Below are 23,800 nucleotides of genomic sequence, written 5' to 3'. Positions count from 1 at the left end.
CACAAAGTGTTGGACTCCCGCAATGGTGTATCATCTGACTACCAACTAAAAAACCTCTCCATCGTCAGAGAGGTAGCCTGGAACCGTTTGTCATATTACTTCGGGCTCCCGCCTTGCGGAGCCTTCACATCAGGGAATTCCTTTCACCTACGGGAGGAAAGAGGAGTAAGGGAACTGTAAGCTCAAGGAACCCCCTACCATCCGGTTCCTCCACCGGTCGAGCTCTCTCTCTCTCTGCAACGAGAAGGACCCGAAAGTAATTGGCAACACGGCTCTACCTGTCAGGGCTCCTCAGAATCTCCTCGAAAATGTTGTCTGAAGAGAGATTTTCTGCTTTTAAATAGAGCTGCTGACGAATTTCATCCTACCTTTCACAAGGAAAAAAGTGTGATGAGCGTCGTCCACAACTCTATTGCAAAACACACAATCCGGAGATCGTGCTTTTCCAATCTTGTGCGGGTAACACTGCGCACTTAAGAACTGGGTAAGAAAATAGTCAGTTTCATCATGATTCCGATTCAGCCAAGCACATAAGTTGCCAATGAGCCGCGCAGTCCATCTGCTTCTAGTTTCATTTTGGTTGACACTCCTTAGCAAGAAGGGCAACGGGGATCACTCCCGGGATCACCATCTATTCTGGGGATCTAAGAATTACCTTGATCTCTTTCGTGCTGCGCGATCCGCTGAATTCAGGGGCAGTCCCTTCGTAGACTTGCGATTTCAGCCGCCTATCAGTACACAAGTGACTTCCCATGATGGACTCTTCTTTTGTCCACCAATAAATTCTGAAGCAATCCATTCGTAGACATGCGATTTTAGCGGTCCATCAGTACACAGGTGACTTCCCGTGACGGCGTCTTCTTTTGACCTCATATATGTCGTAAGCTGCGATGATAAGGTTCACCAACGATTTAGTTACGATTCGCACCCGGGTCTTGTGGCTTCTTTACCCCTCTTGAGATTGATTCGTGAAATTTGACACCGTCGATTTTCCTAGTATTTTCCCTGGACGGTATTCGCTAGACATCAGAACACTTTGAGGAGCCATTTGTTACTTCGAAGGAGGTGTACTGGTGATCACTGCAAGTTTTCTCTTTGTGTCCGGATTCGCCACACAAAGAGCTTCTGTCTTGCCTTTTACAAACCTCGACTATGTGTCCGTAGATCGAGCACTTGAGGCAACGAATTTCAACCCGCCGCTCCGATCTTTTCGTTCCCATGATAAAGGTGATGGCACGAGACAGACCTTATTTCGAGGGTGCACAAGAGTTCTAGGCTGAAAACACTGCCTAGAATGCCCTGGATTGTCTCGTAGAAGGTATTCTCCTCGTTAATTATCAACCCAAGTTGGACCCGGTACCCCCGGTTTGTGTTTACCGGATAGTTTCTACGCCTACTCCAGCGATTTGGGTTGATTTCTCTAAGAACTTCCGCGATAAATCGCCCTTTGTTGGGTTGAATAAGAAGCGCCTCTGACCGTACTTTCACCCATTTCCTTTTCTTTGGCGCTGATTTTGTCGTTGTAGTTGACCTCGATTTTGCTACCGTGGAGTCACTGCCGCCGATCTCCAATTTAAGTTTTCGTTGCTAGATTTTCGCCTTGACGTTGCCTAGTCCGTGTAATACCTCGCGGAATTCTTTTTGCTGCGTCATTGGTAGGAGATCTACGCTGTTTCCTTCGTCCTCATTTGTTGTTGTTCCTTCCTCCTTTGGCGGGCTGAGGGCACCGCGTTTTGCGCAGTTAGAGGCTGCGCTAACGACTTGTTTTCCCCCAGCTCCTCTTCGGCCGCCTTCCAGGAGTTTCACCAGGTGTGTCGTAAGGTCCAGGCGTCCCTTCATGTCTATTATGTCCTTTTTGACATCCATAGAGATGTTTCGCAGGTAGTCTTCATTTTCCCTAAGACTACCTGACAATTCTTGAGTAGCCATCCCTCCCCTCCCCTCTGTCTTTCGGAGGCCCATCCTCTCCGCTAAGAAGACTTGCTTTTCTGCCTGACTGGTAAGTGTCTCAATCTTTTTTCCCGGAAGGGGTGTGCCACGCTGCGGGGAGTTTGCCATCTCGTAGTCCTTTTTCCAACCACTAGCTCCGTAGCGGCTTTTTTTTGGCTGCAAGAACTATTACCTTCCACGGGGCTACGCCCTGTCTTACTATCGGTCTGTTTCTGTACTGGTCTGACAGAAAGTCTTTTCATTAGGTAACCGCTGAAACTGTACGCTCCCTTATTTTAGTTACAAGAAGCAGAAAATGTTGTGTATTACTCAGTACATTTGGTGGACATCTTCGCTTGTGTTAGAAGGAAACTGATCCTATTTAGCTTTTCATTTTTGATTAGTTTTTTATTTTGTTTAATTTTTTCACTATTTTTCTCTTCATAGGAAAGCGTCATATAACATCACCACACATGACCCTAATGCGAAGAAACAACAACCATGCAATGCTAGCACTGAAAATAAACCAGAAGTCGGAAAATTTCGCCGTATCTTGCCACAAATACTAGCCAGTACTGCTAAGAACTTCCTGTTGTTCGATTTAGGATTATCAGTAGCTTTTCCCACTATCGTCATACCTGCACTTCGGCGGACGATTGTAAGTGAACATTATGTGGAGCCATTACATTTCTCGGACGGGGAGGCATCATGGTTTGGTGAGTAGTTGCCGACCTTCCTTAATTGAATCCCTTACATGCTCGTGCGAAACGATTCAGTTTCGATTGTATCTATTTAATGAAGTGATTGAATTGTATTCTCATCCCCCACAGCAAGTATCCCGTTCATATGCCAACCAATAGGAAGCATATTTTCCGGTTGGGTATCTGAGCCCCTGGGCCGCAAACGTGCAATGATAGTTGTTAATATACCTCACATCATCGCTTGGATCCTTCTCTATTATGGGAATTCCCATGAAATACTATTTATAGGAGCGATTCTCCTAGGACTCGGTGTGGGATTCATGGAAGCACCGATTATCACATACGTGGGAGAAATCTGGTAAGCAAACATGTGTAAAGCTCGGTAACATCACATTTACTTTTCATCCCGTTCCAGCGAACCATCCATTCGGGGAATTTTAATTTCCTGTGCTGGAGTTGCAGTTACCCTGGGCTTCCTTGTAGTCTATTTACTAGGATCCCTGATGGACTGGCGAACTGCAGCGCTTGTTTGTTTATGCGTTCCTGTCATGACCATGGTCGCTATTTGTTTCGTCCCGGAAACCCCAATGTGGCTGCTCTCGAAGCATAGAAAGGATGATGCTTTGAAATCGTTGCAATGGCTTAGGGGATGGGTATCACCAAAGGCTGTGGAAAAGGAGTTTTCTGAGATGCAACGATACAGTGTGAATTCAAATAAGTGCAGCGATTGCGCGAAAGCGGATATTACATGTCCCCACCCGCCGCCAACATTAATGGAAAAACTGGGCGAAATAAAAAGGAAAAGAACACTTAAAGCCTTCGCGTTGGTGCTGAGCATTTTCGCGTTTGGACAATTTAGTGGTCTCCTCGCTATGCGCCCTTTCCTTGTCCAAATATTCAAGGCTTATGGCGTCCAACTGGATCCCAGCTGGGGAACCGTCGTGCTGGGTCTTGTCTCAGTTTTCGCAAATCTGAGCTGTATGGTGTTCGTGAAAATTATTGGAAAACGAAAAATTACCCTAATCGGGTTCACAGGATGTGTTTTGAGTTGTATTGCGTTGGGATCATATGCTCAGACACATTTTCCAGCGAATTATAACTCATTTAATCCACTGCCAGGTTATCAGGTCCCTTCGGCGAATTTTCCGTTGATAATGTTCCTGGTTCTCGCGTTTTCCACTTACGGTGGAGTTACCTCAACACCGTGGATGCTGCTGAGTGAAGTTTTCCCATTCAAGTATGAATTTGCAAAGCTTTTTTGAAGGATAGAATTCAAAGAATATTTTTGTTCATAGGGCACGAGGGTTGGCGACAGGACTTGCTGCTGGCATCAACTATGGGATAGCCTTCGTAGGAGCTAAGTCATATATCAATCTAGATAAAGGGCTTTCGTTGAATGGGACCATGTGGCTGTTCACAGCTGTAAATATTCTTGGGTATGTATATTGAGTTGGTATAGCAGGTAGGTAGGTACCTGGTATAGCAGGTTTTTCTTAGAAATGAACCAGTGTTTGTTCTAGCCTCTTTTAACTTTCCTAAGGTCGCTTCTAACTAAATGAAGAATTTTACAATGCCCATTCTTAACTCTGATGTTACATATCATAGATCCAGCGGCAGAGTTACCACATTTCGGCTCAGAAAGGATTGGGTAGACTGGTAGATATTAGTGGCCGCTCTTATACCCTAACTAGCACTGTAGTGCGCCGTTTTGATGCCCCGAACTCATAAGAAGATGATTGCTACGATAAGAGCAAGGCGGCAGTACCCTCTCGGCTCAGATCTTCAGAGCCAGCCAGTAGTCCTTATGAAGGATAGCAGCTCTCCCACCCTGCAAGTACAGATCTTTTTGAGGTTCTCAAAGAATGCTTTACCCAGTGTCTGCAGCCTGGTTGTGGGTACAGGTGGGAAATGGTAAAGGAAATGCCTGAAGTTTCCTCCCCCTCCACCGTAGTTTCGGCAATACGAATTATAGGGTATACTGAGTCTGACAGTATTTTCCTTTTAAGCCAGTGCTCCGTGCAGACCGCCGTAAGCTTGTATGCATATGTATGCGTCTGGTAGCTCTTTCGATTGGTTTTTCCTATAGACGGAGGGTTTAGTCCTTGAGTTGGCTCACGTCGCGAGCCTCCGCCATCTTTAGTCAACGGCTGCTAAGTAGCGCGAGTAGATACCGCTCCAGACATTCGCAAGCGGGACGCAGACTGTGTTCACCGAGAGACTGCTAAGAGTAGAGCTCCGCTAACCAGTCCGTCAGCACAAGCATTCCCCTTTATGTCCCTATGACCAGGAATCCAGAAGAAAAAGACTTTGATCATTCTGCCTGTCGTTTATAATGGCTCGATTCCGTTTGGAATCATGCCCCAGGCATCAATAGGCTTCAGTATCGCCACTAATTCCGAAAAATTCCCCACACTGACTCCACAGACCATCTTTGATGGGTCAATGAAGAATGCTGTAACTTAAACTTTGCGTTGCTGGTGCTCACTTTGCACTGCTTGGAAAATCCAGAATAAAATTCGTCGTGGAACTCGGCTTGAGTGTGGCGTAGTTCGTTAAAATTGCCCAAAGTTCCCGATGTACCTCTTTTGGTCGCTTTCCAGCATTTGGACTCACGGAGTGTGACGACACTGTATGCTGAATCGTATTTAATTAGGGGGTCCAGGGGAAGAAAATGCAATAGGACATTCACAGCATCTGCCGTGCATGACTGAAGGGCCCCAGTTGTACCTACCGTACCTCTAATCACAGCTCTGTTCAAATGACTATTTCCCAGATCAGATTGGGTTATCCTGGTTTCTAACATTATTCATCATCATCAATGGCGCAACATTCGGTATCCGGTCGAGGCCTGCCTTAATAAGAAATTTCAAATATCCCGGTTTTGCGACGAGGTCCATCAGTTCGATATCTCTAAAAGTTGTCTGACGTCCTGACCTATGCCATCGCTCCATTTCAGGCATGGTCTGCCTCGTCTTCTTTTTCTACCATAGATATTGCCCATATAGACTTTCTGGGCTAGATCATCCTCATCCATACGGATTAAGTGACCCGCCCACCGCAACCTGTTGAGCCGGATTTTATCCACAACCAGTCGGTCGTGGTATCACTTGATTTCGTCGTTATGTAGGCTACCGAATCGTCCATCCTCATGTAGGAGGATTCTCCTCTCGAACGCGGCCAAGAGCGTTCAGTTTTACCCTGGCTATACTGTCATAGGCGCCTTTAAAGTCGATGTAAAGATGCTGCAACTGATATTCCAACAGTTTTTCCATCGCTTGCCGCTTGCTGATTTGCCTGGAGTGAAGCTTCTTTGGTATGGGCCAATGATGTTCTGGGCATATGGGACTATCCAACCCAGCAAGATAACGGAGAATATCTTATAGATGGAACTCAGCAACGTGATACCTCTATAATTGCTGCACTGTGTGATATCTCCCTTTTTATGTATAAAACAGATAATACCTCGTTGCCAGTCGTCAGCCATTGATTTGCTCTCCCACACCTTCAGCACAAGTTGATGAATCACTTGGTGTAATTGGTGGCCTCCATATTTAACCAATTCGGCGGTAATTCCATCGGACTATTTCTTCTATTCTTGGTGGTGACAGTATTTGTCCGTCGTCTTCAGTTGGCGGGACCTCCAAGTGGCCGATATTTTGGTTATTAAGTAGTTCATCATAATACTCAAGCCATCGCTCCAATATGCCCATTCTGTCGGAAATCAGATTTCCCAGGCAGGATGAGCATCGAGCGGTATAAGACTTCAACCTGTCAACTTGTTGGTAAAATTTCCGTGCCTGGCGCGGTTGCTCCCTGTACTTTTCGAGTTCACAGACCTGTTGGTTCTCCCAAGCTTCCTTTTTCCGTCTGTGAAGTCGCTTCTCCACTCGCGTTCTTTGAGAATGCAACATTACTCGGTATGCAGCAATCTTCCGTTCCATAGCTAGCTTACATTCATCGTCAAACCAGCCGTTCCGACTTTTCTTACTGCTGGGGCCAAGTACCTTTGTGGCCGTATCAATGATAACGTTCTTCATGTGGGTGTGAAGATCATTTGTTGTTGCTTCAGGATCTCAGGATCTCTATTGACTGCGGTTATTGCGGCATCCATTTCGCCCTTAGGGTGTTGCGGAGGGCTGTGTTGTGATTGAGTATTCACTCTCACCTGATTGTCAGAAGGGAATCTAGGTGGTGTCGCAATTCGAGCTCGGAGCACCATGCCAACGAGATAGTGATCCGAATCTATATTGGCCCCCCTATATGTTCTGACATTCATCAAGGTTTAGAGGTGGCGGGATTCAATCAGCCCGTGGTCAATTTGATTAAAAGTGGTCCCATCTGGAGAGGCCCACGTATGTTTGTGGTCCGCTTTCCGCGCAAACCAAGTACTTCCAACAACCATTTCGTCTGATACTTCTTCTTCTTTTTCTTCAGCCTTTGTCCCGTTCACAAGCGGGGTCGGCTCGTCGTGATCGGCTTCGCCATTTGGCTCTATCAAATGCCTGATCTGGGTGCAATCTCGAGGCTTTCAAATCCCCATCCAGCGTATCAAGCCACCGTTGCTTAGGTCTGCCTTTTGGTCGTTTACCATCGACTTCGATGTTCAGACCAATCTTTGCAAGTGAATTCTCGTGTGATACTGCTAACTGAATAATCCGCAGTCCGTTATCATTGGTATCCGTATGTAAACTATGGGAGCCAACGTTTCGCCTGAATACGGGCTCCGTCTCTACTTGACTGTTGAAATCTCCAAGCATGATTTCATATCATACATGGGGCAGGCTTCGAGGGTTCGCTCAACTGCCTCGTAGAAGGTATCGTTCTCCGATTCTGCAGTCTCCTCTGTAGGGGCGTGAACGTTAATGAGGCTTATATTTCTAAACTTGCCTCGCAAACGCAGAGTACATAGCCTTTCCCTTATATTTTCAAAGCCGATAACAGCAGGGTTCATTTTTTGGCTGACTAAGAAACCTACTCCGAGCACATGGTATACTGGATGGTCACTATAATATATGGTGTAGCGACTCTTGTCCAGGAAACCGGTCCCTGTCCAACGCATCTCCTGCAACGCTGTTACATCAGCCCTATATTGGGACAGGGTATCGGCTAGCTGCTCAGCTGCTTCATCTCTATACAGAGAGCTCACGTTCTATGAGAAAATGCGCAAATCGTTATTTCTTTGTCGTTGCCGGGTTCGTCGTTGTGTTATCCGTCCAGTCCGAGGCTCCCGTTGTGGCTTCGTAACTTCAGTTTTCCGTGTGGAGTTGTTACCCCTACCCAACCTCCAACCTGGAGGACCAGTTGGTATAGCTTGTCCCGTTTTTAGGCGTGGGAGACTCGCCTTCATCCTTCTCCGTCTGCAGCTCTTCGTTAAGAAAAGCTCCCAGCGGTCACCACGTGGAGCTGGAGACAGTGTTTGGTAGTAGAGCTGCTGGTGTTAGTTCAGCAGACGTTTCCCAGGTTTTATGCTCCATCGTGGGTACCAATCCACGTTTCGTCCTGGAGCCTATACTACCACATAGGAGCCCACCCTTTCTTAAAAAGTCGGAAAGCCCTCGAACGGAGTCTTCTGGTGAGACACTTGAGCTGCTAGCTCAGACACACTTCCTCGCTAGTGAGGAGAACTGTAAGTCAAAGCTTGCAGGGGGAGGGGGGGGGGGGGTTTCAGCCGGTCTTTAAATCGCTTACCATTGACTGTGATGTTAAAACCAATCTTCGCAAGTGAATTCTCCTTACCACGAATTACATGATCATACTATCGAAGAGGCCTTTCTCGCAATTTTCCATGAGCGATGTGACCCTCTATCGATCGCGGTTATCCTCATTTCAAATGTCATCAAGGCGTGTCACGCCACTAATCCAATGCAACATCTTCGTCTCCATTACCGTGAGACGCTTTTCATTGTCTTTTATAGTCTGCCTACACCTTGAAATCTACTCAAAATATTCTCGCCATCTATCCGTCGCGGCTCGACGGTCGGTAAGCAAAGTACCGTTCTTGTCATTAACGCAACAGAAGTGTTCGATATCCTGTGTGCGTTGGTGTCGGCTTTTGAAAATTCTATACAGATCTCTCTCGCCGTCCCGAGTATCCAGTTTATTGTAAAAATATTTATAATGGACCGTTCGGGTGACAGCTATCGAATTCTTTGCCTCTTGATTGGCATTCTTATAAATTTACCAATTGCTGAGGGTTTTATCGTTGAGAAACTTTTGGTTAAAGCATTTACTGTCACGGGCCTTCATTTAAACATCGTCATTTCAAAGCCAAATATCTCGGTTGATGAACCACTTACCTGACTTGGTAACTCCGAGGGTTGTATAGGTTGCTTTTTAGATCGTGTCTTTAACTTGGTTCCACATTCGTAATGGTTGGTAATCGCAGAAGTGAGATCATTTCCTCTTTCTTCTCACGAAATCGCATACTTTAGGCTGTTTTATCGGTGGATTGATTCGCAAGACGGCAATCAACGGTCGATGTTAAGATGCGATGGTCAAATGGGGAACGGCTTTGCAGCCAGTGACGTTGGTAAAATGTTGGCGTTTTATGAGAAGATAGTCAATTTGCGTTTTACTCTTCTCACTATAAAATGTAGGAAGATTCGACAATTGTTTAATGAACCATGTATTCACAATTACATACATTACACAATTTTCCTCCTATCTTGCTCAGTCTCTTGACCCCCTTCGTGATGGATCTTTTACCTATTTGTAAGCCAAACCTTTTAACCTAGTTTAGGAGCTGATTCTGATTACGATTTTCCCTGTAATCTCTTCGTTGACGACCTTTTTGAATGGATTCGTGATGAAAATTCTGCCTTATTTCAAAGAATTCACTTTTTTTCAGCAGAGGAGAACACTTGATTTCAGAAATACGGAACTCCTTTAAACAAAGAAAATTAAAACCAAACAGGAAGATCCTTCTTTTTTCTTTCCACTTGAGAGACTGACTACCAAGTTTGCTCCAAAAAATGTCTAATTTGAGTTAGAATTAGTTTCACTTTCAAGGAACCAATTAAAATAATTTTATTTCTTATTTTCAACTGAAATGAAAGAATAATCCTTTTTCCTTCCAGATTATTTTTCACCTATTTTTTCTTGCCGGAGACCGAAAATCGTACCTTGGAGGATATCGAATTACATTTTTCTCAAAATGACCGGAAACTAACTGATATTAAGATCAAAAAGAATTCCAGTAACGCTGGCGACTTGGAATGTGGAGCAGATGCGAAATCGAAAGAAAATCAAGTAAATCAGGAAAACTCGAAGGATTCCAACAATCAGAAAGGCTGTGATAACAGAGGTTTCATTGAAAATTAATGATACTTTTGTAGATTAAAATTATTCGTAATTTGTGATCTGTTTTATTGCACATTTTTATATACAAATTATTTTTAGCGTGTACTATTGGGCGTACCGTATTTTTTCCAAAATGTTAAGCTCACAATATTCATTAAGATACTTTGTGGATACAATTTTTATTGTTGTTAATTGATTTAAGTTTGAAAATTTTATTTAAGTAAATTGTTCAGCTCAGAAATGTAATGAATAATTTACGGTACCGATTTTTATGCAATTGTAAGTTTTAAATAACAAAAAATATATTCTGAGGAATTTATGCATTCTTCTTCTTTTTCTTCAGCCTATGTCACAAGCGGGGTCGGCTCGTCGTGATCGGTTTCGTCATTTTATTTTACTAAATGCCTAATCTGAATACAATCGCGAGGCTGTTAAATCTCCATCCAGCGTATCAAGCCACCGTTGTTTCGGCCTGCCTTTTGGTGGTTCATCAACGACTTCGATGTTCAGACCAATCTTGGCAAGTTAATTCTTGTTAGCGCGAATTACGTGACCATACCATCGAAGACGCCCCTCTGGCAGTTTTTCCGCGGTCGATGCAACCCCATATCGATCACGGATATTCTCATTTCGAATGTGATCTAAACGTGTCACGCCACTTTTCTAACGCACCATCTTCGTCTCCATTACCACAAGACGCCGTTCATTGTCTTTTATAGTCGGCCAACACTCAGAATCATTGAGAGCGACAGGACGGACGACAATGCGGTAAATTTTAGGTTGGAGACGTTCGTTGATACGTCGATCGCAAAGAACACCTGTAGTGGAACGCTACTTTATCCAGGTTGCATTAATGCGTGAAACAATTTCGTAGCGAAGTTCTCCATTGGCTGATAGCATTGACCCGAGATATTTAAATCGCTCAGTTCTGAGCAGGTCACTGCCGCTGATAGTGATTGTGACTGTTGCATGGGGATTGGTCGTCAAAAACTCGGTTTTATTGAGATTCAATCTGAGACCGTGCTGCATGAGGCGATCATTCAATTTTTGACGTTGGATGTTCATAACAAGAACAAAAACGAGTGGTGAGAGGGCACTTCCTTGATTAACACCAACAGAGACACGACGCGGTTTTAATACACCCGCCACACTTCGAACTTTACTTTTCGGATCGTGGTAGAGCAATTGAACCCAGCGCACGAGTTCTTGTGGCACTAAGTGTTGTCGTAGAGCATACCAAATGAGGTTAGTTGAAACAAGTTAAAATTTGTTAAATTTCGCTATGGAGGCGGCGAATTTAAGTCACACCGCTCGAGATAAAATGATCTAGCTTTCGGCTTTTTGGCTATACTAATATGGTATCAACGTTAAAACAACTAAGCAACAAAAAATGTTTCAACCTTTCTCGATCGGAGAAGTTCTGAACGCCCTGGATAAGCACAAGACACTGCCTGCCCCCGAATCAGATGGCATCGTCTACAGTTATGTATATCCATGGATCAGTCCCATTGTCCAAAAAGACACTTGAGAAGTAGTCAAAAATGAAAGTGATCCTCATTCTTTAGAAACGTAAGTGTAATGTGATTTTAACAGCCTTAGGACTACCTTACTCCTCTACGTGTTCGCCAAGCTAGTTAATTCCAGGGTCGAAGCCCGACTCAAACTCCTCCTTCGGGAGCACCATTGTCTTCCAAATAACTGATTTATCTCCAGAAGCCACTGGTTCATGCTTCAACCAACGTCTACTGCATATCACGTTATATAAATGCCATCTGTTTCTTCTGTTTCAACTTGAACATACCATCCGACGTCATATTATGGATTTAGAGGGTCATAAATAATAGAAAACTTAGGAATAAAAAAGACCATGTTATTGTGGGCTGCCTCGAGGATGCCCTTAGTTCCGCACCCTTGGAGTTCTATACTGCATTATTACGTGACAAAATCTCTGAAAAAATAGAAATGTTTCAATATCCGGTGAGACGAAGGAAGAGACACGTGAATTCATCAGTCGGCAGTCCGCTTTTTTCGTACGAGAATGTGATAGAATGACGTTGCCACTAAAGGTGGATAAGTCAAACACCTGTCTTTCGTGGGAAGTCACAACCTCAACAACATAACCTATATGAACGACGCATCAGCGAACGTCTCAAATCTAAAATTTGCCGCTATGTTGTCCGCCCTTTCGCCCTCTATGGTTCTATAAGAGGACATCTTCAATATTAGGTTGTACCGATCGTGGGTGGTATGGACATGTAATTCATGCTGACGAAAACTCATGTGCCAAGATTGGTTTCAACACAGAAGTCGATGACGAAACAACGATGACGCAATACATTAGATGCTGATTTTAAAGTCTCTTCACTCCACTCAGATCACGTCTATAACCGAACCAAATGGCGCAACAGATGAAGGCGAGCCGATTCAGCTTCTGAACAGGACGAAGGCTGTAAAGAAGATCAACAACACACCGTTAGGGCACGTGGGGACTGCCACCCTCGTGGACAGAGAGACAACAACAACTCTCGCAGTAAAAGAACACGTTAACCCTGTCTTAAATTTTGCGACTGAGCCCAACTGGAAAGCTTTGAAACTAAACGGCTGTACATCGTCTTCGTTGCTGCGCCTTAATATCTTGCGAAAAGACAGTGCCTCTCAGCTCTCTTACTGAGAAGGTCTCTGGAACTTACGAAGCAAACGTCAACCCTGTTGGGACCTAGTCCTTCACCGGTGAAACGAAGCAGTCCCCTTCTATCAGCATTCTTGACCCCGGGCTCCAATCAGCGACACCTGCTCAGGGCAAAGTCTTACCTACGGATAAGCATCTGTTTTCGAGCAGCAAACAGCGTCCTGGCAAACAGCTTTCATGCAAAACAATGCCTCCAGGTAAAAAGCCCTTGGGGCAAACCGTCTCCAGGCAAATCGCTTTCGGGCAAACCCCCTTCGGCCAAAACACAACGGCCCGATTGTGCCAATATTGAAGGATCGTCTGAGGCATCTGCGGCTAAGGGCAAACCAAAGAGGCAGCGGGTATCTGACGATCCCAATTCTTCGGCTGAAATAGCTCGGCCAGCAAGGGCTAAGTCTTCATTTGCAGCCATGGCTATCGAAGCCGATGGATGGGTCTTGTATGACGACACCAGTCCTTCCAGTTACGATGCAGAGCCTTGTGGACAATTTAGGAGGAAACTCCTCCTAGTTGTAAGAATTGCATCTTTCTAAGTTATTACACTGCGCTTTGAGTAGGTAGGTGTATACTGTAAAATGTTATGGATAAACTTCATCGACGAAAGCACTAACGAGTGGCTCAGACAGTACTGCTCCTCCTTCAAGAATGTGTGGGAGGGTGCGCGACTCTCTCTGAAGAGGGTTTCCGAACTACCATCGTTTAAAAGTGCTTTCTCTTGCTTCCAGAAGAGAAACGTAATGGTACTGAGATCCTAAAACAACTTAGAGTTCAGAATAGCCTTAACACCTTCACCTGGATGCTATTAGGTAGAAAAGCTAGAGGAAGAGCCGATAGGCCAGGAATTTTCCTTACTATCGGCGTTCCTGAACAGGATATTACGAAGGTTTGAATGACTACCGGCTCTACTATGAGCTTGGAACCATCACATTACAAGTGTCGGCTGCTAAAACCATCTTCATCTGAACCGTAGATGAGGTGCCAAGTCTCACAGATAAATTTGCAGCATTGTAAAGTGCCGACTACACTTATCAATCGTCGGATCAATAGCTCAAGACTGACATGCATGTACCTCATATAAGTACCACGGGTTGTTGGTGGGGAAACTAGGGGTTTAAACTGCCGACATGCTGACTTGTTGTATGCCAATGGAAGTGATAGACTCTGGTCCTGCACCTCCAAGCTATCTTGGTTAACGACCTATGTAATGACGACACCAAAACGGTCAAATTGACCATAAAAAGTCAACAGGGAAATAATTAGATTCTGTGGTGCTTATGTCTATTTTCCTTATGACGTAGACGAAGTTCCCAGTGGAACATTCATCAGAGCGAACCAATATGCCAAAAGTAAAGGCATAGGAATAATAGGAGGATGTGATGTTAACGCCCACCATATATGCTGGGGAAGTTCCAAAATCAACGCAAGAGGATCGAGACTACTAGAGTATCTTGTAGGAACCGGATTGTAGATCCTCTATTTGGGTAATGAACCCACATTCTTCAACATGGTCAGGCAAGAGATCATCGACATCACGGTGGTATCACCTGACATTGCGATTCTTGTCAAAGAGCAGAGAGTATGGAACGATATCACGATCTCGGATCAAAGGCGCATTGATTTCGTAATGGGCATGGATATACCTCCACTCACTCGATTTCGGAATCCATGTAAGACAGATTTGGCGACGTACAAAACAAAACTGAGCGCCCGAGTTACGATCCTTGGGAGACGCATCAAATCCATTGCTGGAATTGAGAAAACAACCCAGATGATCACAACTAGCATAAGAGTAGCTTTCGAAGAGAGCTATCCACTCATCATGCCAAAGAAAGGTAAAACACCATGATGGAACTCGGATTTGAAACAGAGGACAACGATAAGTGTGCTCCTCAACTGAGCTTTAAAGTCTGATTCAGCCGCTTGCTGGATTCGGTACAAAGAGGTTCAAAAGGCTCTAAAGAAAAGAATAAGATCGCCGAAACTATCATCATGAAGACACTTTTGAGAAGAGACCAACTCTCTTGAGCCAACCTCAAAGCCAAAGCGGATCCTTGTCAAAGAACGTAGCCAGCAGTTGAGCTATCGACGTTTATTCAGCGTGAGGTATACAGAAAGCGATGATGAAACGGTAAATCATTTGCTTGAAGGGCAATTCCTAGGCACCATCCAAAATCTCATCACGGGGCCGACAGACACATACAACCCTCACCGGAAGATTGGATTCTGGCATGCGCAGTAGTTTCACGGGAACGAGTGAAATGGGCATTTAACTCTTGCTATAGATACAAGTCTGCAGGTCCTGATGGCATTATTCTTGCTCTAGTAATAGAGGGAATGGATGCCCTGGGTTTACACATTCGGAATATATACCGCGTGTGCTAGGCACACTAAAAGGACTAGAAAAACTAGTAGATTGGCGACATGCCTACCAGAGAGGCAAATCTACGGAAACAGCACTCCATGAGCTAACAGCAAAAATTGAAACAGTCAAATATTTAGGAGTACATCTCGACTCCTAGTTAATGTAGAAGCGGCATATCCATGAACAATACCAGAAATCCTGCAGATTGCCTTGTTGCTGTAGGACTGCGATAGGTAAGACCTGGGGACATTCACCAAAACGGATTCAGTGAATGTATACATCCATAAAAAAACCCAGGTGGCCGAGACTAAACTCTGCTAACAGCAGGAAGCTGCTGACGCAAATTCTGAGGCCCGATTGCCTAAGTATTACTGGACCAATCAGTAGTACCCCGAGTGTGGCATTCGAAGCTATTTTAAGTTTACCCCCAATCCATTTCTAGGTGAGACTTGGGCGACCAATTTACGGTCATGCGTTCATCTGGAAATTTCTTGACAAACATCAGGTGGCTCTGATGCCCGCCGATCATGATTTCCACATTCGTCTTCGAAAAGATACGCCGTCGTAATTACGAAAATAGAAGAATGGTTAATAAATGGCCACGGGTCTTTTCGGATTACAAACTTGGAAATCTTCACCGCCGGGTCAGTCATGGAAAACGGATCGGGCAGGCACGCAGGCAGGGGTGTTCCTGGGAAATCCGATTATGGAACTGGTTTGAACTCTCGGAAAAATGGCGACCATGTTCCAGGCGGAATTTAATTCGCAGCAGTAGAATGTTTGCGGCAAAAATGGACGGGTCACACCATTCGAATCTGCTCCGACAGCTGGGCAGCATTCATCCTCAATGGCGCAACAACCGGTATCCGGTTTAGGCCTGGCTTAATGAACAACTCTAGACACCCCCCAATTCGATATCCCTAAACACTGTCTGGCGTCCTGACCTACGCCATCGCTGCATCTCGTCATTTCCAACTATAGATATTGCCCTTATAGACTTTCCGGGCTGGACCATCCTCATCAATACGGGTTAAGTGACCCGCCCACCGTAACCTGTTGAGCCCGATTTTATCCACAACCAGACGGTCGTGGTATCGCTCATAAATTTCGTTATTATGTAGGTTACGAAATCGTCCATCTTCATGTAGGGGGCAAAAAATTCTTCGGAGGATTCGTTGTTGATGTTGAATGGTCTTGAGAGAGATCCTGCTGCTTTTATCTGGTCTCGCACATTGGTCAGGGGCAGTCGAGTCAGTCTTATCAATTTCGTCGGGATACCGAATTCTCTCATGGCCGTGTACAATTTAACTCTGGCTATGCCTTAAAATCGATGAAAAGATAGTACAACTGATGTCCATATTCCAAAAGTTTCACCATCACTTGCCACAGAGAGACAATCTGATCTTTTGCTGATTTGCCTGGTGTGAAGCCTTTTTGGTATGGACCAGTGATGTTCCGTGCGTATGGGACTATCCGACCTAGCAAGATAGAGGAGAATATCTTATAGATGGTACTCAGCAACGTGATACCTCTATAATTGCTGCACTGCGTGATATCCCCCTTTTTATGTATGAGACAGATAATGCCTCTTTCCCAGTCCTCAGGCATTGATTCGCTGTTGCACACCTTGAGTACAAGTTGATAAACCACTTGGTGTAATTGGTCGCCTCCATATTTAACCAATTCGGCGGTAATTCCATCGGACTGCTTCTTCTATTCTTGGTGGTGGCAGTATTTGTCCGTCGTTTTCAGTTGGCGGGACCTCCAACTCGCCGATGTTCAGTTGTTCAGTAGTTCATCAAAGTACTCAACGCATCGCTCTAATATCCCCATTCTGTCGGAAATCAGATTTCCTTCTTTGTCTCGGCAGGATGAGCATCGAGGTGTGTAAGGTTTCATCTTGCTGACTTTTTGGTAGGACTTCGGCGCCTGGTGCGGTTGTTCCCTGTACTTTTCTAGTTCACAGATCTGCTGGTTCTTCCAAGATTCCTTCTTCCGTCTGTGAAGTCGTTTCTCCGTTCGATGGAATTTGTCATAAGTCTCTACGCGTGCCCGCGCTCTTTGAGAATGCAACATTACTCGGTATGCAGCAATCTTGCGTTCCATAGCTAGCTTACATTGATCGTCAAACCGGCCGTTCCAACTCTTTTTGCGGCTGGGGCCAAGTATGTTTATGGCCGCATTTGTGATAACGTTCTTCAGGTGATTGTGAAGATCATTTGTTGATGCTTCATCTCCAGGATCCCTGTTGACAGCGGTTATTGCGGCATCGGTTATGTTTTCAAAGCCAATAACAACAGGTTTCATTTTTTGGCTGGCTAAGAAACCTACTGCAAGAGCATGGTTTACTGGATGGCTGTAATATATGGTGTAGTGGCTTTTCTCCAGGAAACCAGTCCCTTTGCAGCGCATCTATTGCAATGTTGTTTCATCAGCCTTATATTGGGACAGGGTATCGGATACTGTGCAGCAGCATCCGGTCTGTACTGGGAGCGCATGTTACATGAGAAAATGCGCAAATCGACTGCTTCCGTGGCTTCTTAACTTCAGTTTTCCATGTAGGGTTGTTCGCCCTACCCAACCTCCAACCTGGAGGACCAGTTGGTACAATTTGTCCTGTTTTTAGCGCGGGAGACTCGCCTTCATCCACCTACGTCTGCAATTTTTCATTGAGCAAGAATTCCCAGCCGTCACCGCGTGGAGGTCGATATAGGATTTGCTAGTAGAGTTGTTGGTGTTGGTTCCGCAGACGTTTCCCAGGTTTTATAATCCATCGTGGGTACCAATCTACGTTTCGCCCTGGGGCCTATTCTGCACTTTCACCGCCACTGTATGCACGCGTTATAACTTAGCGAGATATGGAAACATTTTCTGCATTATTTTCGTCTTATCTCAGCCCATTTAATTGGAAACCACCGGCTCGTCCCCACATGTTTATATGTAATCCGTAGTAAATTATTAACAAAAAACCGGCACGTTTTCGTAATGGGGATTCCCAGTGACAGTTTCCCATTACAGAATTGAACGTACCCGATTGTCATTTTATCGTTCGAGTAGATTCCATAGCTTCGTAGTCGATACAACTCCGGCCTTAATAAAGAAGAAGACCGGTGCGTAGTTCGCTGTCATAATAGAAAGTTGAGTGCTCTGGGATTCGTTTAGTTTTGGTTAGTGTGTTTGGGGAGTTATTCATCTACAAAAGTGATCACTTTGATCCAGTTACACGTTTCAAATGAATATTCACGGAGTTCCGCAACCAATAATGGGTCCTGGTGGGATGCCAAACGTTGGAGTCTCGCCGGGTATGATGCAGCAAAGTTCCCCACAACAAGCGCCGCAAATGCAAACCGTCATGAACCAACAGCAAATGCCGCAGCAGCAGCAACAACAGCCGCAACCGCAGCAGCAAGCCGAGAAAATGGATAACATTTCGAAAATCAAGAGTTTGGTGGGGCCACTCCGCGAGTCGTTCTACGCCACGTTCAAGTCGGCCGCGGTAGTCCTGCAGCAAAGCAACCTCTCCGATGACTTGTGAGTAGCCTTTGACCTCGCAAAAATGATGTGCATTAACAATACTTTCGTCGTTCTTTACAGGAAGAAGATAAACAACACCCCGACGGCGCGATACGACAAACATTTGGAGGAATTCTATTCGATTTGTGACCAGATCGAGCTTCACTTGGTGAGTTTTCTCTTTTTGTCTAAGCCATGCCGTGTCATTCGTGTTAAATGGGATATTTCATTCATTTTTCTAGAAAACTGCCGTCCAGTGTATTCAACAACTCTCCTCAGCTCAGCACTACTTGCCCCAACCGGTGGCGTCCAGTAGAATGGAGCCCTATCCGCAGCCCGAGAACGCGAATGCGCCGATTTCGTACCCTCAGTACTTGGCCACTGTGCGCTCGCACATCAGCTCGGCCAAGGAGATCCACGACACGCTCATTAGCGCTGCCCAGAATATTTCACAAACTGACTGATAAACTGATCTACGCCGCCAAGTGCGCTGGGAAGTTTTTTTTTAAGTGGAATTAAGGATAAATGCTAGCTTCACCGAAAGGCGAAGGGACTGAATGTAGTGGGAATATGTTGTCATTTGCAGTTTCCATAAAAATTAAATAAATATTGTGATATGAATATCCAAGTTTTTTCTGTCGATCCGGAAGTCACTCAGGGGCTGTCATTTGTTTTCGAAGGCTTTGTCACGCTTGAGAATTACCTAAATCACTTGCTTCGTGACATCTGCCGTGGACAGACGCATTTCGTGTTTGTATCGACAGTGCGTTTTTTGTTTGAAGTTAATTTTCTTTTTGCCTACCAGCCACGACTCAACTCAAAGCTTTCCCTGAGGTTACCCAGTCTCAGGACCTAAGCAAGACCCTTTCACCAATGGAAAAACAAAAAATAGTTCCGATGGAGCAAACAGCCCCAGTGTACAGGTACAGCGAGAACGCTCAATGTAAAGCGTACACAGTATGTGTGGAGAGAAGCAACCCCATGACATACATAGATAAAGTTAACGGACAGGAAAGAATTGAAGGTTTCAAACCCCTCAATTTCCATAAACTTACGAGGCGTCTCAACCTCAAAGACCAGGTAATTACGGTCAAGGAAGGTGGGCCTACGAGGATAAAAGTTTATTGCAAATCAGCGTCCTGCGCGAACAATTTGGCATCCGACAATCGCTTGGTCACATTAGGGCTAAAAGCATATATTTCCTTGAGAGATACCCATAGATTTGGGATTATTAAAGGCATCCCCACAGATTTCACAGAAGATGAAATACTTCAGGACATTAACTCCCCGATAAAAGTGGCGAAAGTGCAAAGGCTGAACTTCAGATCTTAGGAAAACAAAGATGTCTTCCTTCCATCTCGAACAGTCAAATTAACCTTCGTTGGCTCTGACATCCCCAAACATATCTCAATCGGTAGCGTGAGGGTTGAGGTTGACCATTATTTAAACAGACCGAGGCAATGTTTTGCTTGTGGCAGATTGGGTCACATTGCCACTAACTGCAAAGCAAAAGTGAGTAGATGCTTAAATTGCAGTGGTCTAAAAGATCAGTGCGATGGCAACACATGCGGGAAAAAATGTGCTTTATGTGGTAAGTGTGACCATGACGCCAGAGGCAGGAAGTGCACCATCTGGGTCGAACACATGGCGATCATCAAGACGGCAGCAATAAAAAATATTTCCATGAGGGAAGCCACTAAAGAAGTGAAAAATTATTACGACTCACTGGACTGCGATGTTGACTGTGACGTTGCCTTCCCTACCGCTGGAAAAAAAAGAAAGTCCGAACAACTGGACAAGGAATCCTCAAGATGAGTTCAATAGAACCATCAGAGGGAGCAAAAAATTCAGTTCTGCTGTCAAATCAAATCTACGCCAGAACACCAGAACACCCTTTCCCAAAGATGACTATCAAGAACCACTTACGCCAAATCAAACTGTTTTCGAACACCCAACGTACACGGTTGTATCCGAGTACCAGAAAATACTGTCGCAAATCCTTAAACTCATGAACAACATCTCTTCAAAGATACAAGATCCATTTTTGGCAGAAGACATGCAAAAAATCAAAAAACAGACTGATAAACTCAACATCACGAGCGACTTGACGTTCATAGAAATTGCAAATGGTAAACATCCTACAATATAACATTCAAAGTCTAGCTAACAATAAGTCTGAAATTGAATACTTTGCTAATACTCACGGCTATGACATACTATCCCTACAAGAAATTTTCACTTTTAACTCGTCCCATCATTCTCGGTACCTGAAAGGTTTCAACCTTATGTACAAATTCAGAGAGGATGGCTATGGTGGAGTGGCCCTTACGTTTCGCAAAGGCATAAATGCCAGGCCAATAACCTATGATACCAACATGGACATCATTATCGCTAAGACCCTGAACCTTACTCCAAACATCACCATTGCCTCCATATACATGCCCCCGCATACAACTACGACCACTTTCAAAGTAGAACTGGACAAGCTACTTCAATTTCTGAGCAATACCCCAAACACAATAATAACTGGCGACCTAAATGCCAGGTCATTCATACTTGGGGACTCCATCGAGAATAGTAAAGGGAGGCATCTCTCAAACACAATATGCAGATCTGACTTTAGACCACTCAACAACGGTTCACTAACCTTTGTGGACCAGGTAACAAACGGCAAAACAAGAGCATCTGCACCAGATGTCACCCTCACTAATTCCAATACTATATCCTGGTCCTGGAACGCGCTGGTACAACCGATCTCTAAAAGCAAGCATAAACCAATAGCCATCCACAGTAACACCATTGTAATTCAACAGAAATACAAAATAGGCCTCCTTCATTTAAAAACTGCCTTGCAGTCCATCCCTCCCACGGAGAACTTGAACGGTCTGACATCAGAAATCCAAAGCAAAATTAAAGAGTCGACATTCAAAATCCGCAAGGGCTCCTCCCATAAACCATGGTGGAACAGTGATCTGAAGACACTATTTGTAGAGAAAAGGCAAGCTCTGAGAGCCTACCACAGTGATGCGAACCACACCAACTTCATGTCTTTCTCGGTTGCAAACAAGAAATGGTTACAAGCGGTGAAAGCGGCTAAGAAAAAAACCTGGGACAAGATTTGGGAAGAACTGAGTGTCGAAAAAGACACTAAGGTATTCTGGAAAAGCATAAAAAACTTTAAAAATGTTCAAGAGGAAGAAACCAACAACCGGATTTGGGATTCTGAAAATGACCAGAAATACCTAGACTTTCTAAGCTCAAGCTACAACAAGCCAACTCCAAATAATTTTACATCCAACTTACCGCCACCATCGCTGCAACAAAATTTTACTCCTGAGGAATTCGCTCTGGTCCTCAACAAACGGAAAAAGAACTCCGCACCGGGTAATGACCAAATTACGTACACGTACATTCAGTGGCTAAGCCCTCCGGTCAAATCTGCTCTGCTTACCTCCATTAATGAAACTTGGCAAAATTTAAACCCTCCACAGGAGTGGTCTGTTATTAAGATAGTTCCCATACCCAAAATAAATAAAGACCTGTCAGACATTAAAAACTTCAGACCCATATCTCTAATGAATGTTTTCGCCAAAATCCTCAACACACTTGTCAAAAACAGACTAAACCATTTCATTCTAGAGCACAAAATTCTCCCTCCCAACAGTCATGCCTATCAGAGCGGATTATCCACTGTGACATGTCTAAATGACATCCTTCTCGCAATCTCCATAGCCAAAGCAAGCAAACTGCAGGCGCAAGCGGTAGTTCTTGATGTATCCAAAGCATATGAAAGTGTAGATCTAAAAACCCTTGAATCTAAAAAGATCTTTCATAAAATACCAGCCGAAATCATTATCTGGATCTCACGGTTTCTGGCCAACAGGAATCTAATCCTAGGTGATGCGAAGGTGGGAATTTGCAATGGTATACCCCAAGGATGTGTCTTGAGCCCCACGCTATTCAATATTTACACGGCCTCACTTCATAAACCAGTCGACCCCAACATAGAAATCTATCAATATGCTGATGATTTTTTCATATTAGCCACTGGCAAAACAATTACGGAAACTGAAGTCTCCATTAAAGCCCAAACAGTAGCCCTCATTGACGAATGCAAAAGCCTAAATCTTCATATAAATCCGGACAAATCAAAATTCATTACCCTTAAAAGAAACAGTAGTACACTACACCCCTTGAATCTTGGCAATATCAGTATACAGCAATTCAAAAAGATATCCTTCCTTGGCAAGACAATTAACTCATCTTTAATATTAAAAGATCAAACAATTGACACCATCTGTAAGGCTAAAAAAGCTGCTAGAGTCATCAATTTCTCTACTGGGCATTCTTGGGGTCTTCCTCCTGAAAATAGCATCAAATTGTTCAGAGTGCTAATACGACCCATCCTAGATTACGCCGCTGCCACATCTGTAATAGCACCCAAATACCTAAATAACAAAATCACCTCAATAGCGGCCACAATCCTAAAAAGATGCCTAGGGCTTACCAAAACTGCTCCTCACCTGTCCACCTTTGCTCTGGCAAATGAACCGCCGCCCCATCTCAGAATAACAATTTTAGCAACTAAGGAGCTAATAAGGCTCCATGCAAATCGACCTCATGTCTTTCGGAATGTCCAAGAGAGTGCAGATGCTAAAAATGGCCTCTCTGCAACTTACAAACGTTTCTCTCACCTCTTTGACCTCCTGAGAGCTGACATAAAATCAAGCCCTCCACATACCTTACAAGTATTATAGTTATAACTCAGGCGTCAGGCAGAAACATTCCAAAAACGGCTTTAGCAAATGAGATGAATGCCTCCATACGCAACTACAAATCCAGGAATTTTGAAATATTTGCCACAGATGCCTCTGTCAGAGGAGGTGATGTAAGCATTGCAGTGGTCAATGATCATGCTGAAACGGTGGGGCAGCACAGGCTAAAACAAATCACAACATTATCAGCAGAACTCCAAGCGGTTTGGCTAGCCACTAAATACGCGTTGGATAAAGGTCATAAGAAAGTGGTCATAATTACGGACTCCCTACATGCGTGCCGGATCTTGGGCAAAGAGTCTACCACTCACTACATGGTCAACGAAATCCACAACAACATCAAATGCATGAACGGTGAAGAAGGAGTCATAATGTGGTGCCCGGCAAGGAGTGGCATCAAATTAAATGAAAGTGCACATCTGGCAACTACCGAAGGCCAGAACACCGCCACGCTGATGAACTGTCACCTAGCACCCATTGATTTAAACCTTCTGGTTGCCAACCAAATAGCAGAGGAGTGGGACTCAAGCTA

The 23,800-nt window shown here is 44.5% G+C and overlaps 2 protein-coding genes across 5 annotated transcripts in view; both read left to right on the top strand.

Moving 5' to 3' along the window:
- The window catches only part of LOC119659311 (facilitated trehalose transporter Tret1-like), a 92,789-nt gene extending 82,535 nt beyond the window's left edge, over positions 1–10,254 (top strand). For all 4 annotated transcript variants that reach the window (XM_038067327.1, XM_038067326.1, XM_038067329.1 and 1 more), the window contains 5 exons: positions 2,377–2,645; positions 2,760–2,988; positions 3,046–3,867; positions 3,926–4,066; positions 9,707–10,254. In XM_038067327.1, coding sequence (XP_037923255.1) covers positions 2,377–2,645; positions 2,760–2,988; positions 3,046–3,867; positions 3,926–4,066; positions 9,707–9,950 — 1,705 coding nt within the window. In that variant the 3' untranslated portion in view covers positions 9,951–10,254. The remainder of the gene's footprint in view (positions 1–2,376; positions 2,646–2,759; positions 2,989–3,045; positions 3,868–3,925; positions 4,067–9,706) is intronic.
- A 7,820-nt stretch (positions 10,255–18,074) lies between these two features.
- LOC119659204 (mediator of RNA polymerase II transcription subunit 29) lies at positions 18,075–19,116 on the top strand. The gene is made up of 3 exons (XM_038067173.1): positions 18,075–18,511; positions 18,575–18,662; positions 18,736–19,116. Exons 1-3 carry the CDS (start codon positions 18,213–18,215, stop codon positions 18,955–18,957), a joined length of 609 nt encoding a protein of 202 aa, XP_037923101.1. The 5' UTR covers positions 18,075–18,212; the 3' UTR covers positions 18,958–19,116.
- The last annotated feature ends 4,684 nt before the right edge of the window (positions 19,117–23,800 follow it).

This window comes from Hermetia illucens, chromosome 6 (genome assembly GCF_905115235.1).
Source record: "Hermetia illucens chromosome 6, iHerIll2.2.curated.20191125, whole genome shotgun sequence".
NCBI classification, from domain to species: domain Eukaryota; kingdom Metazoa; phylum Arthropoda; class Insecta; order Diptera; family Stratiomyidae; genus Hermetia; species Hermetia illucens.
Note: the sequence above shows the minus strand (reverse complement) of the source record. Positions and strands in the feature narration are given on the sequence as shown.

Coding starts and splice junctions, on each gene's coding strand:
- LOC119659204 (XM_038067173.1), top strand. CDS start 18,213: ATGAATATTCACGGAGTTCCGCAACCAATAATGGGTCCTGGTGGGATG. Junction 18,512..18,574: donor AGCAACCTCTCCGATGACTT/GTGAGTAGCCTT, acceptor CGTTCTTTACAG/GAAGAAGATAAACAACACCC. Junction 18,663..18,735: donor ACCAGATCGAGCTTCACTTG/GTGAGTTTTCTC, acceptor TCATTTTTCTAG/AAAACTGCCGTCCAGTGTAT.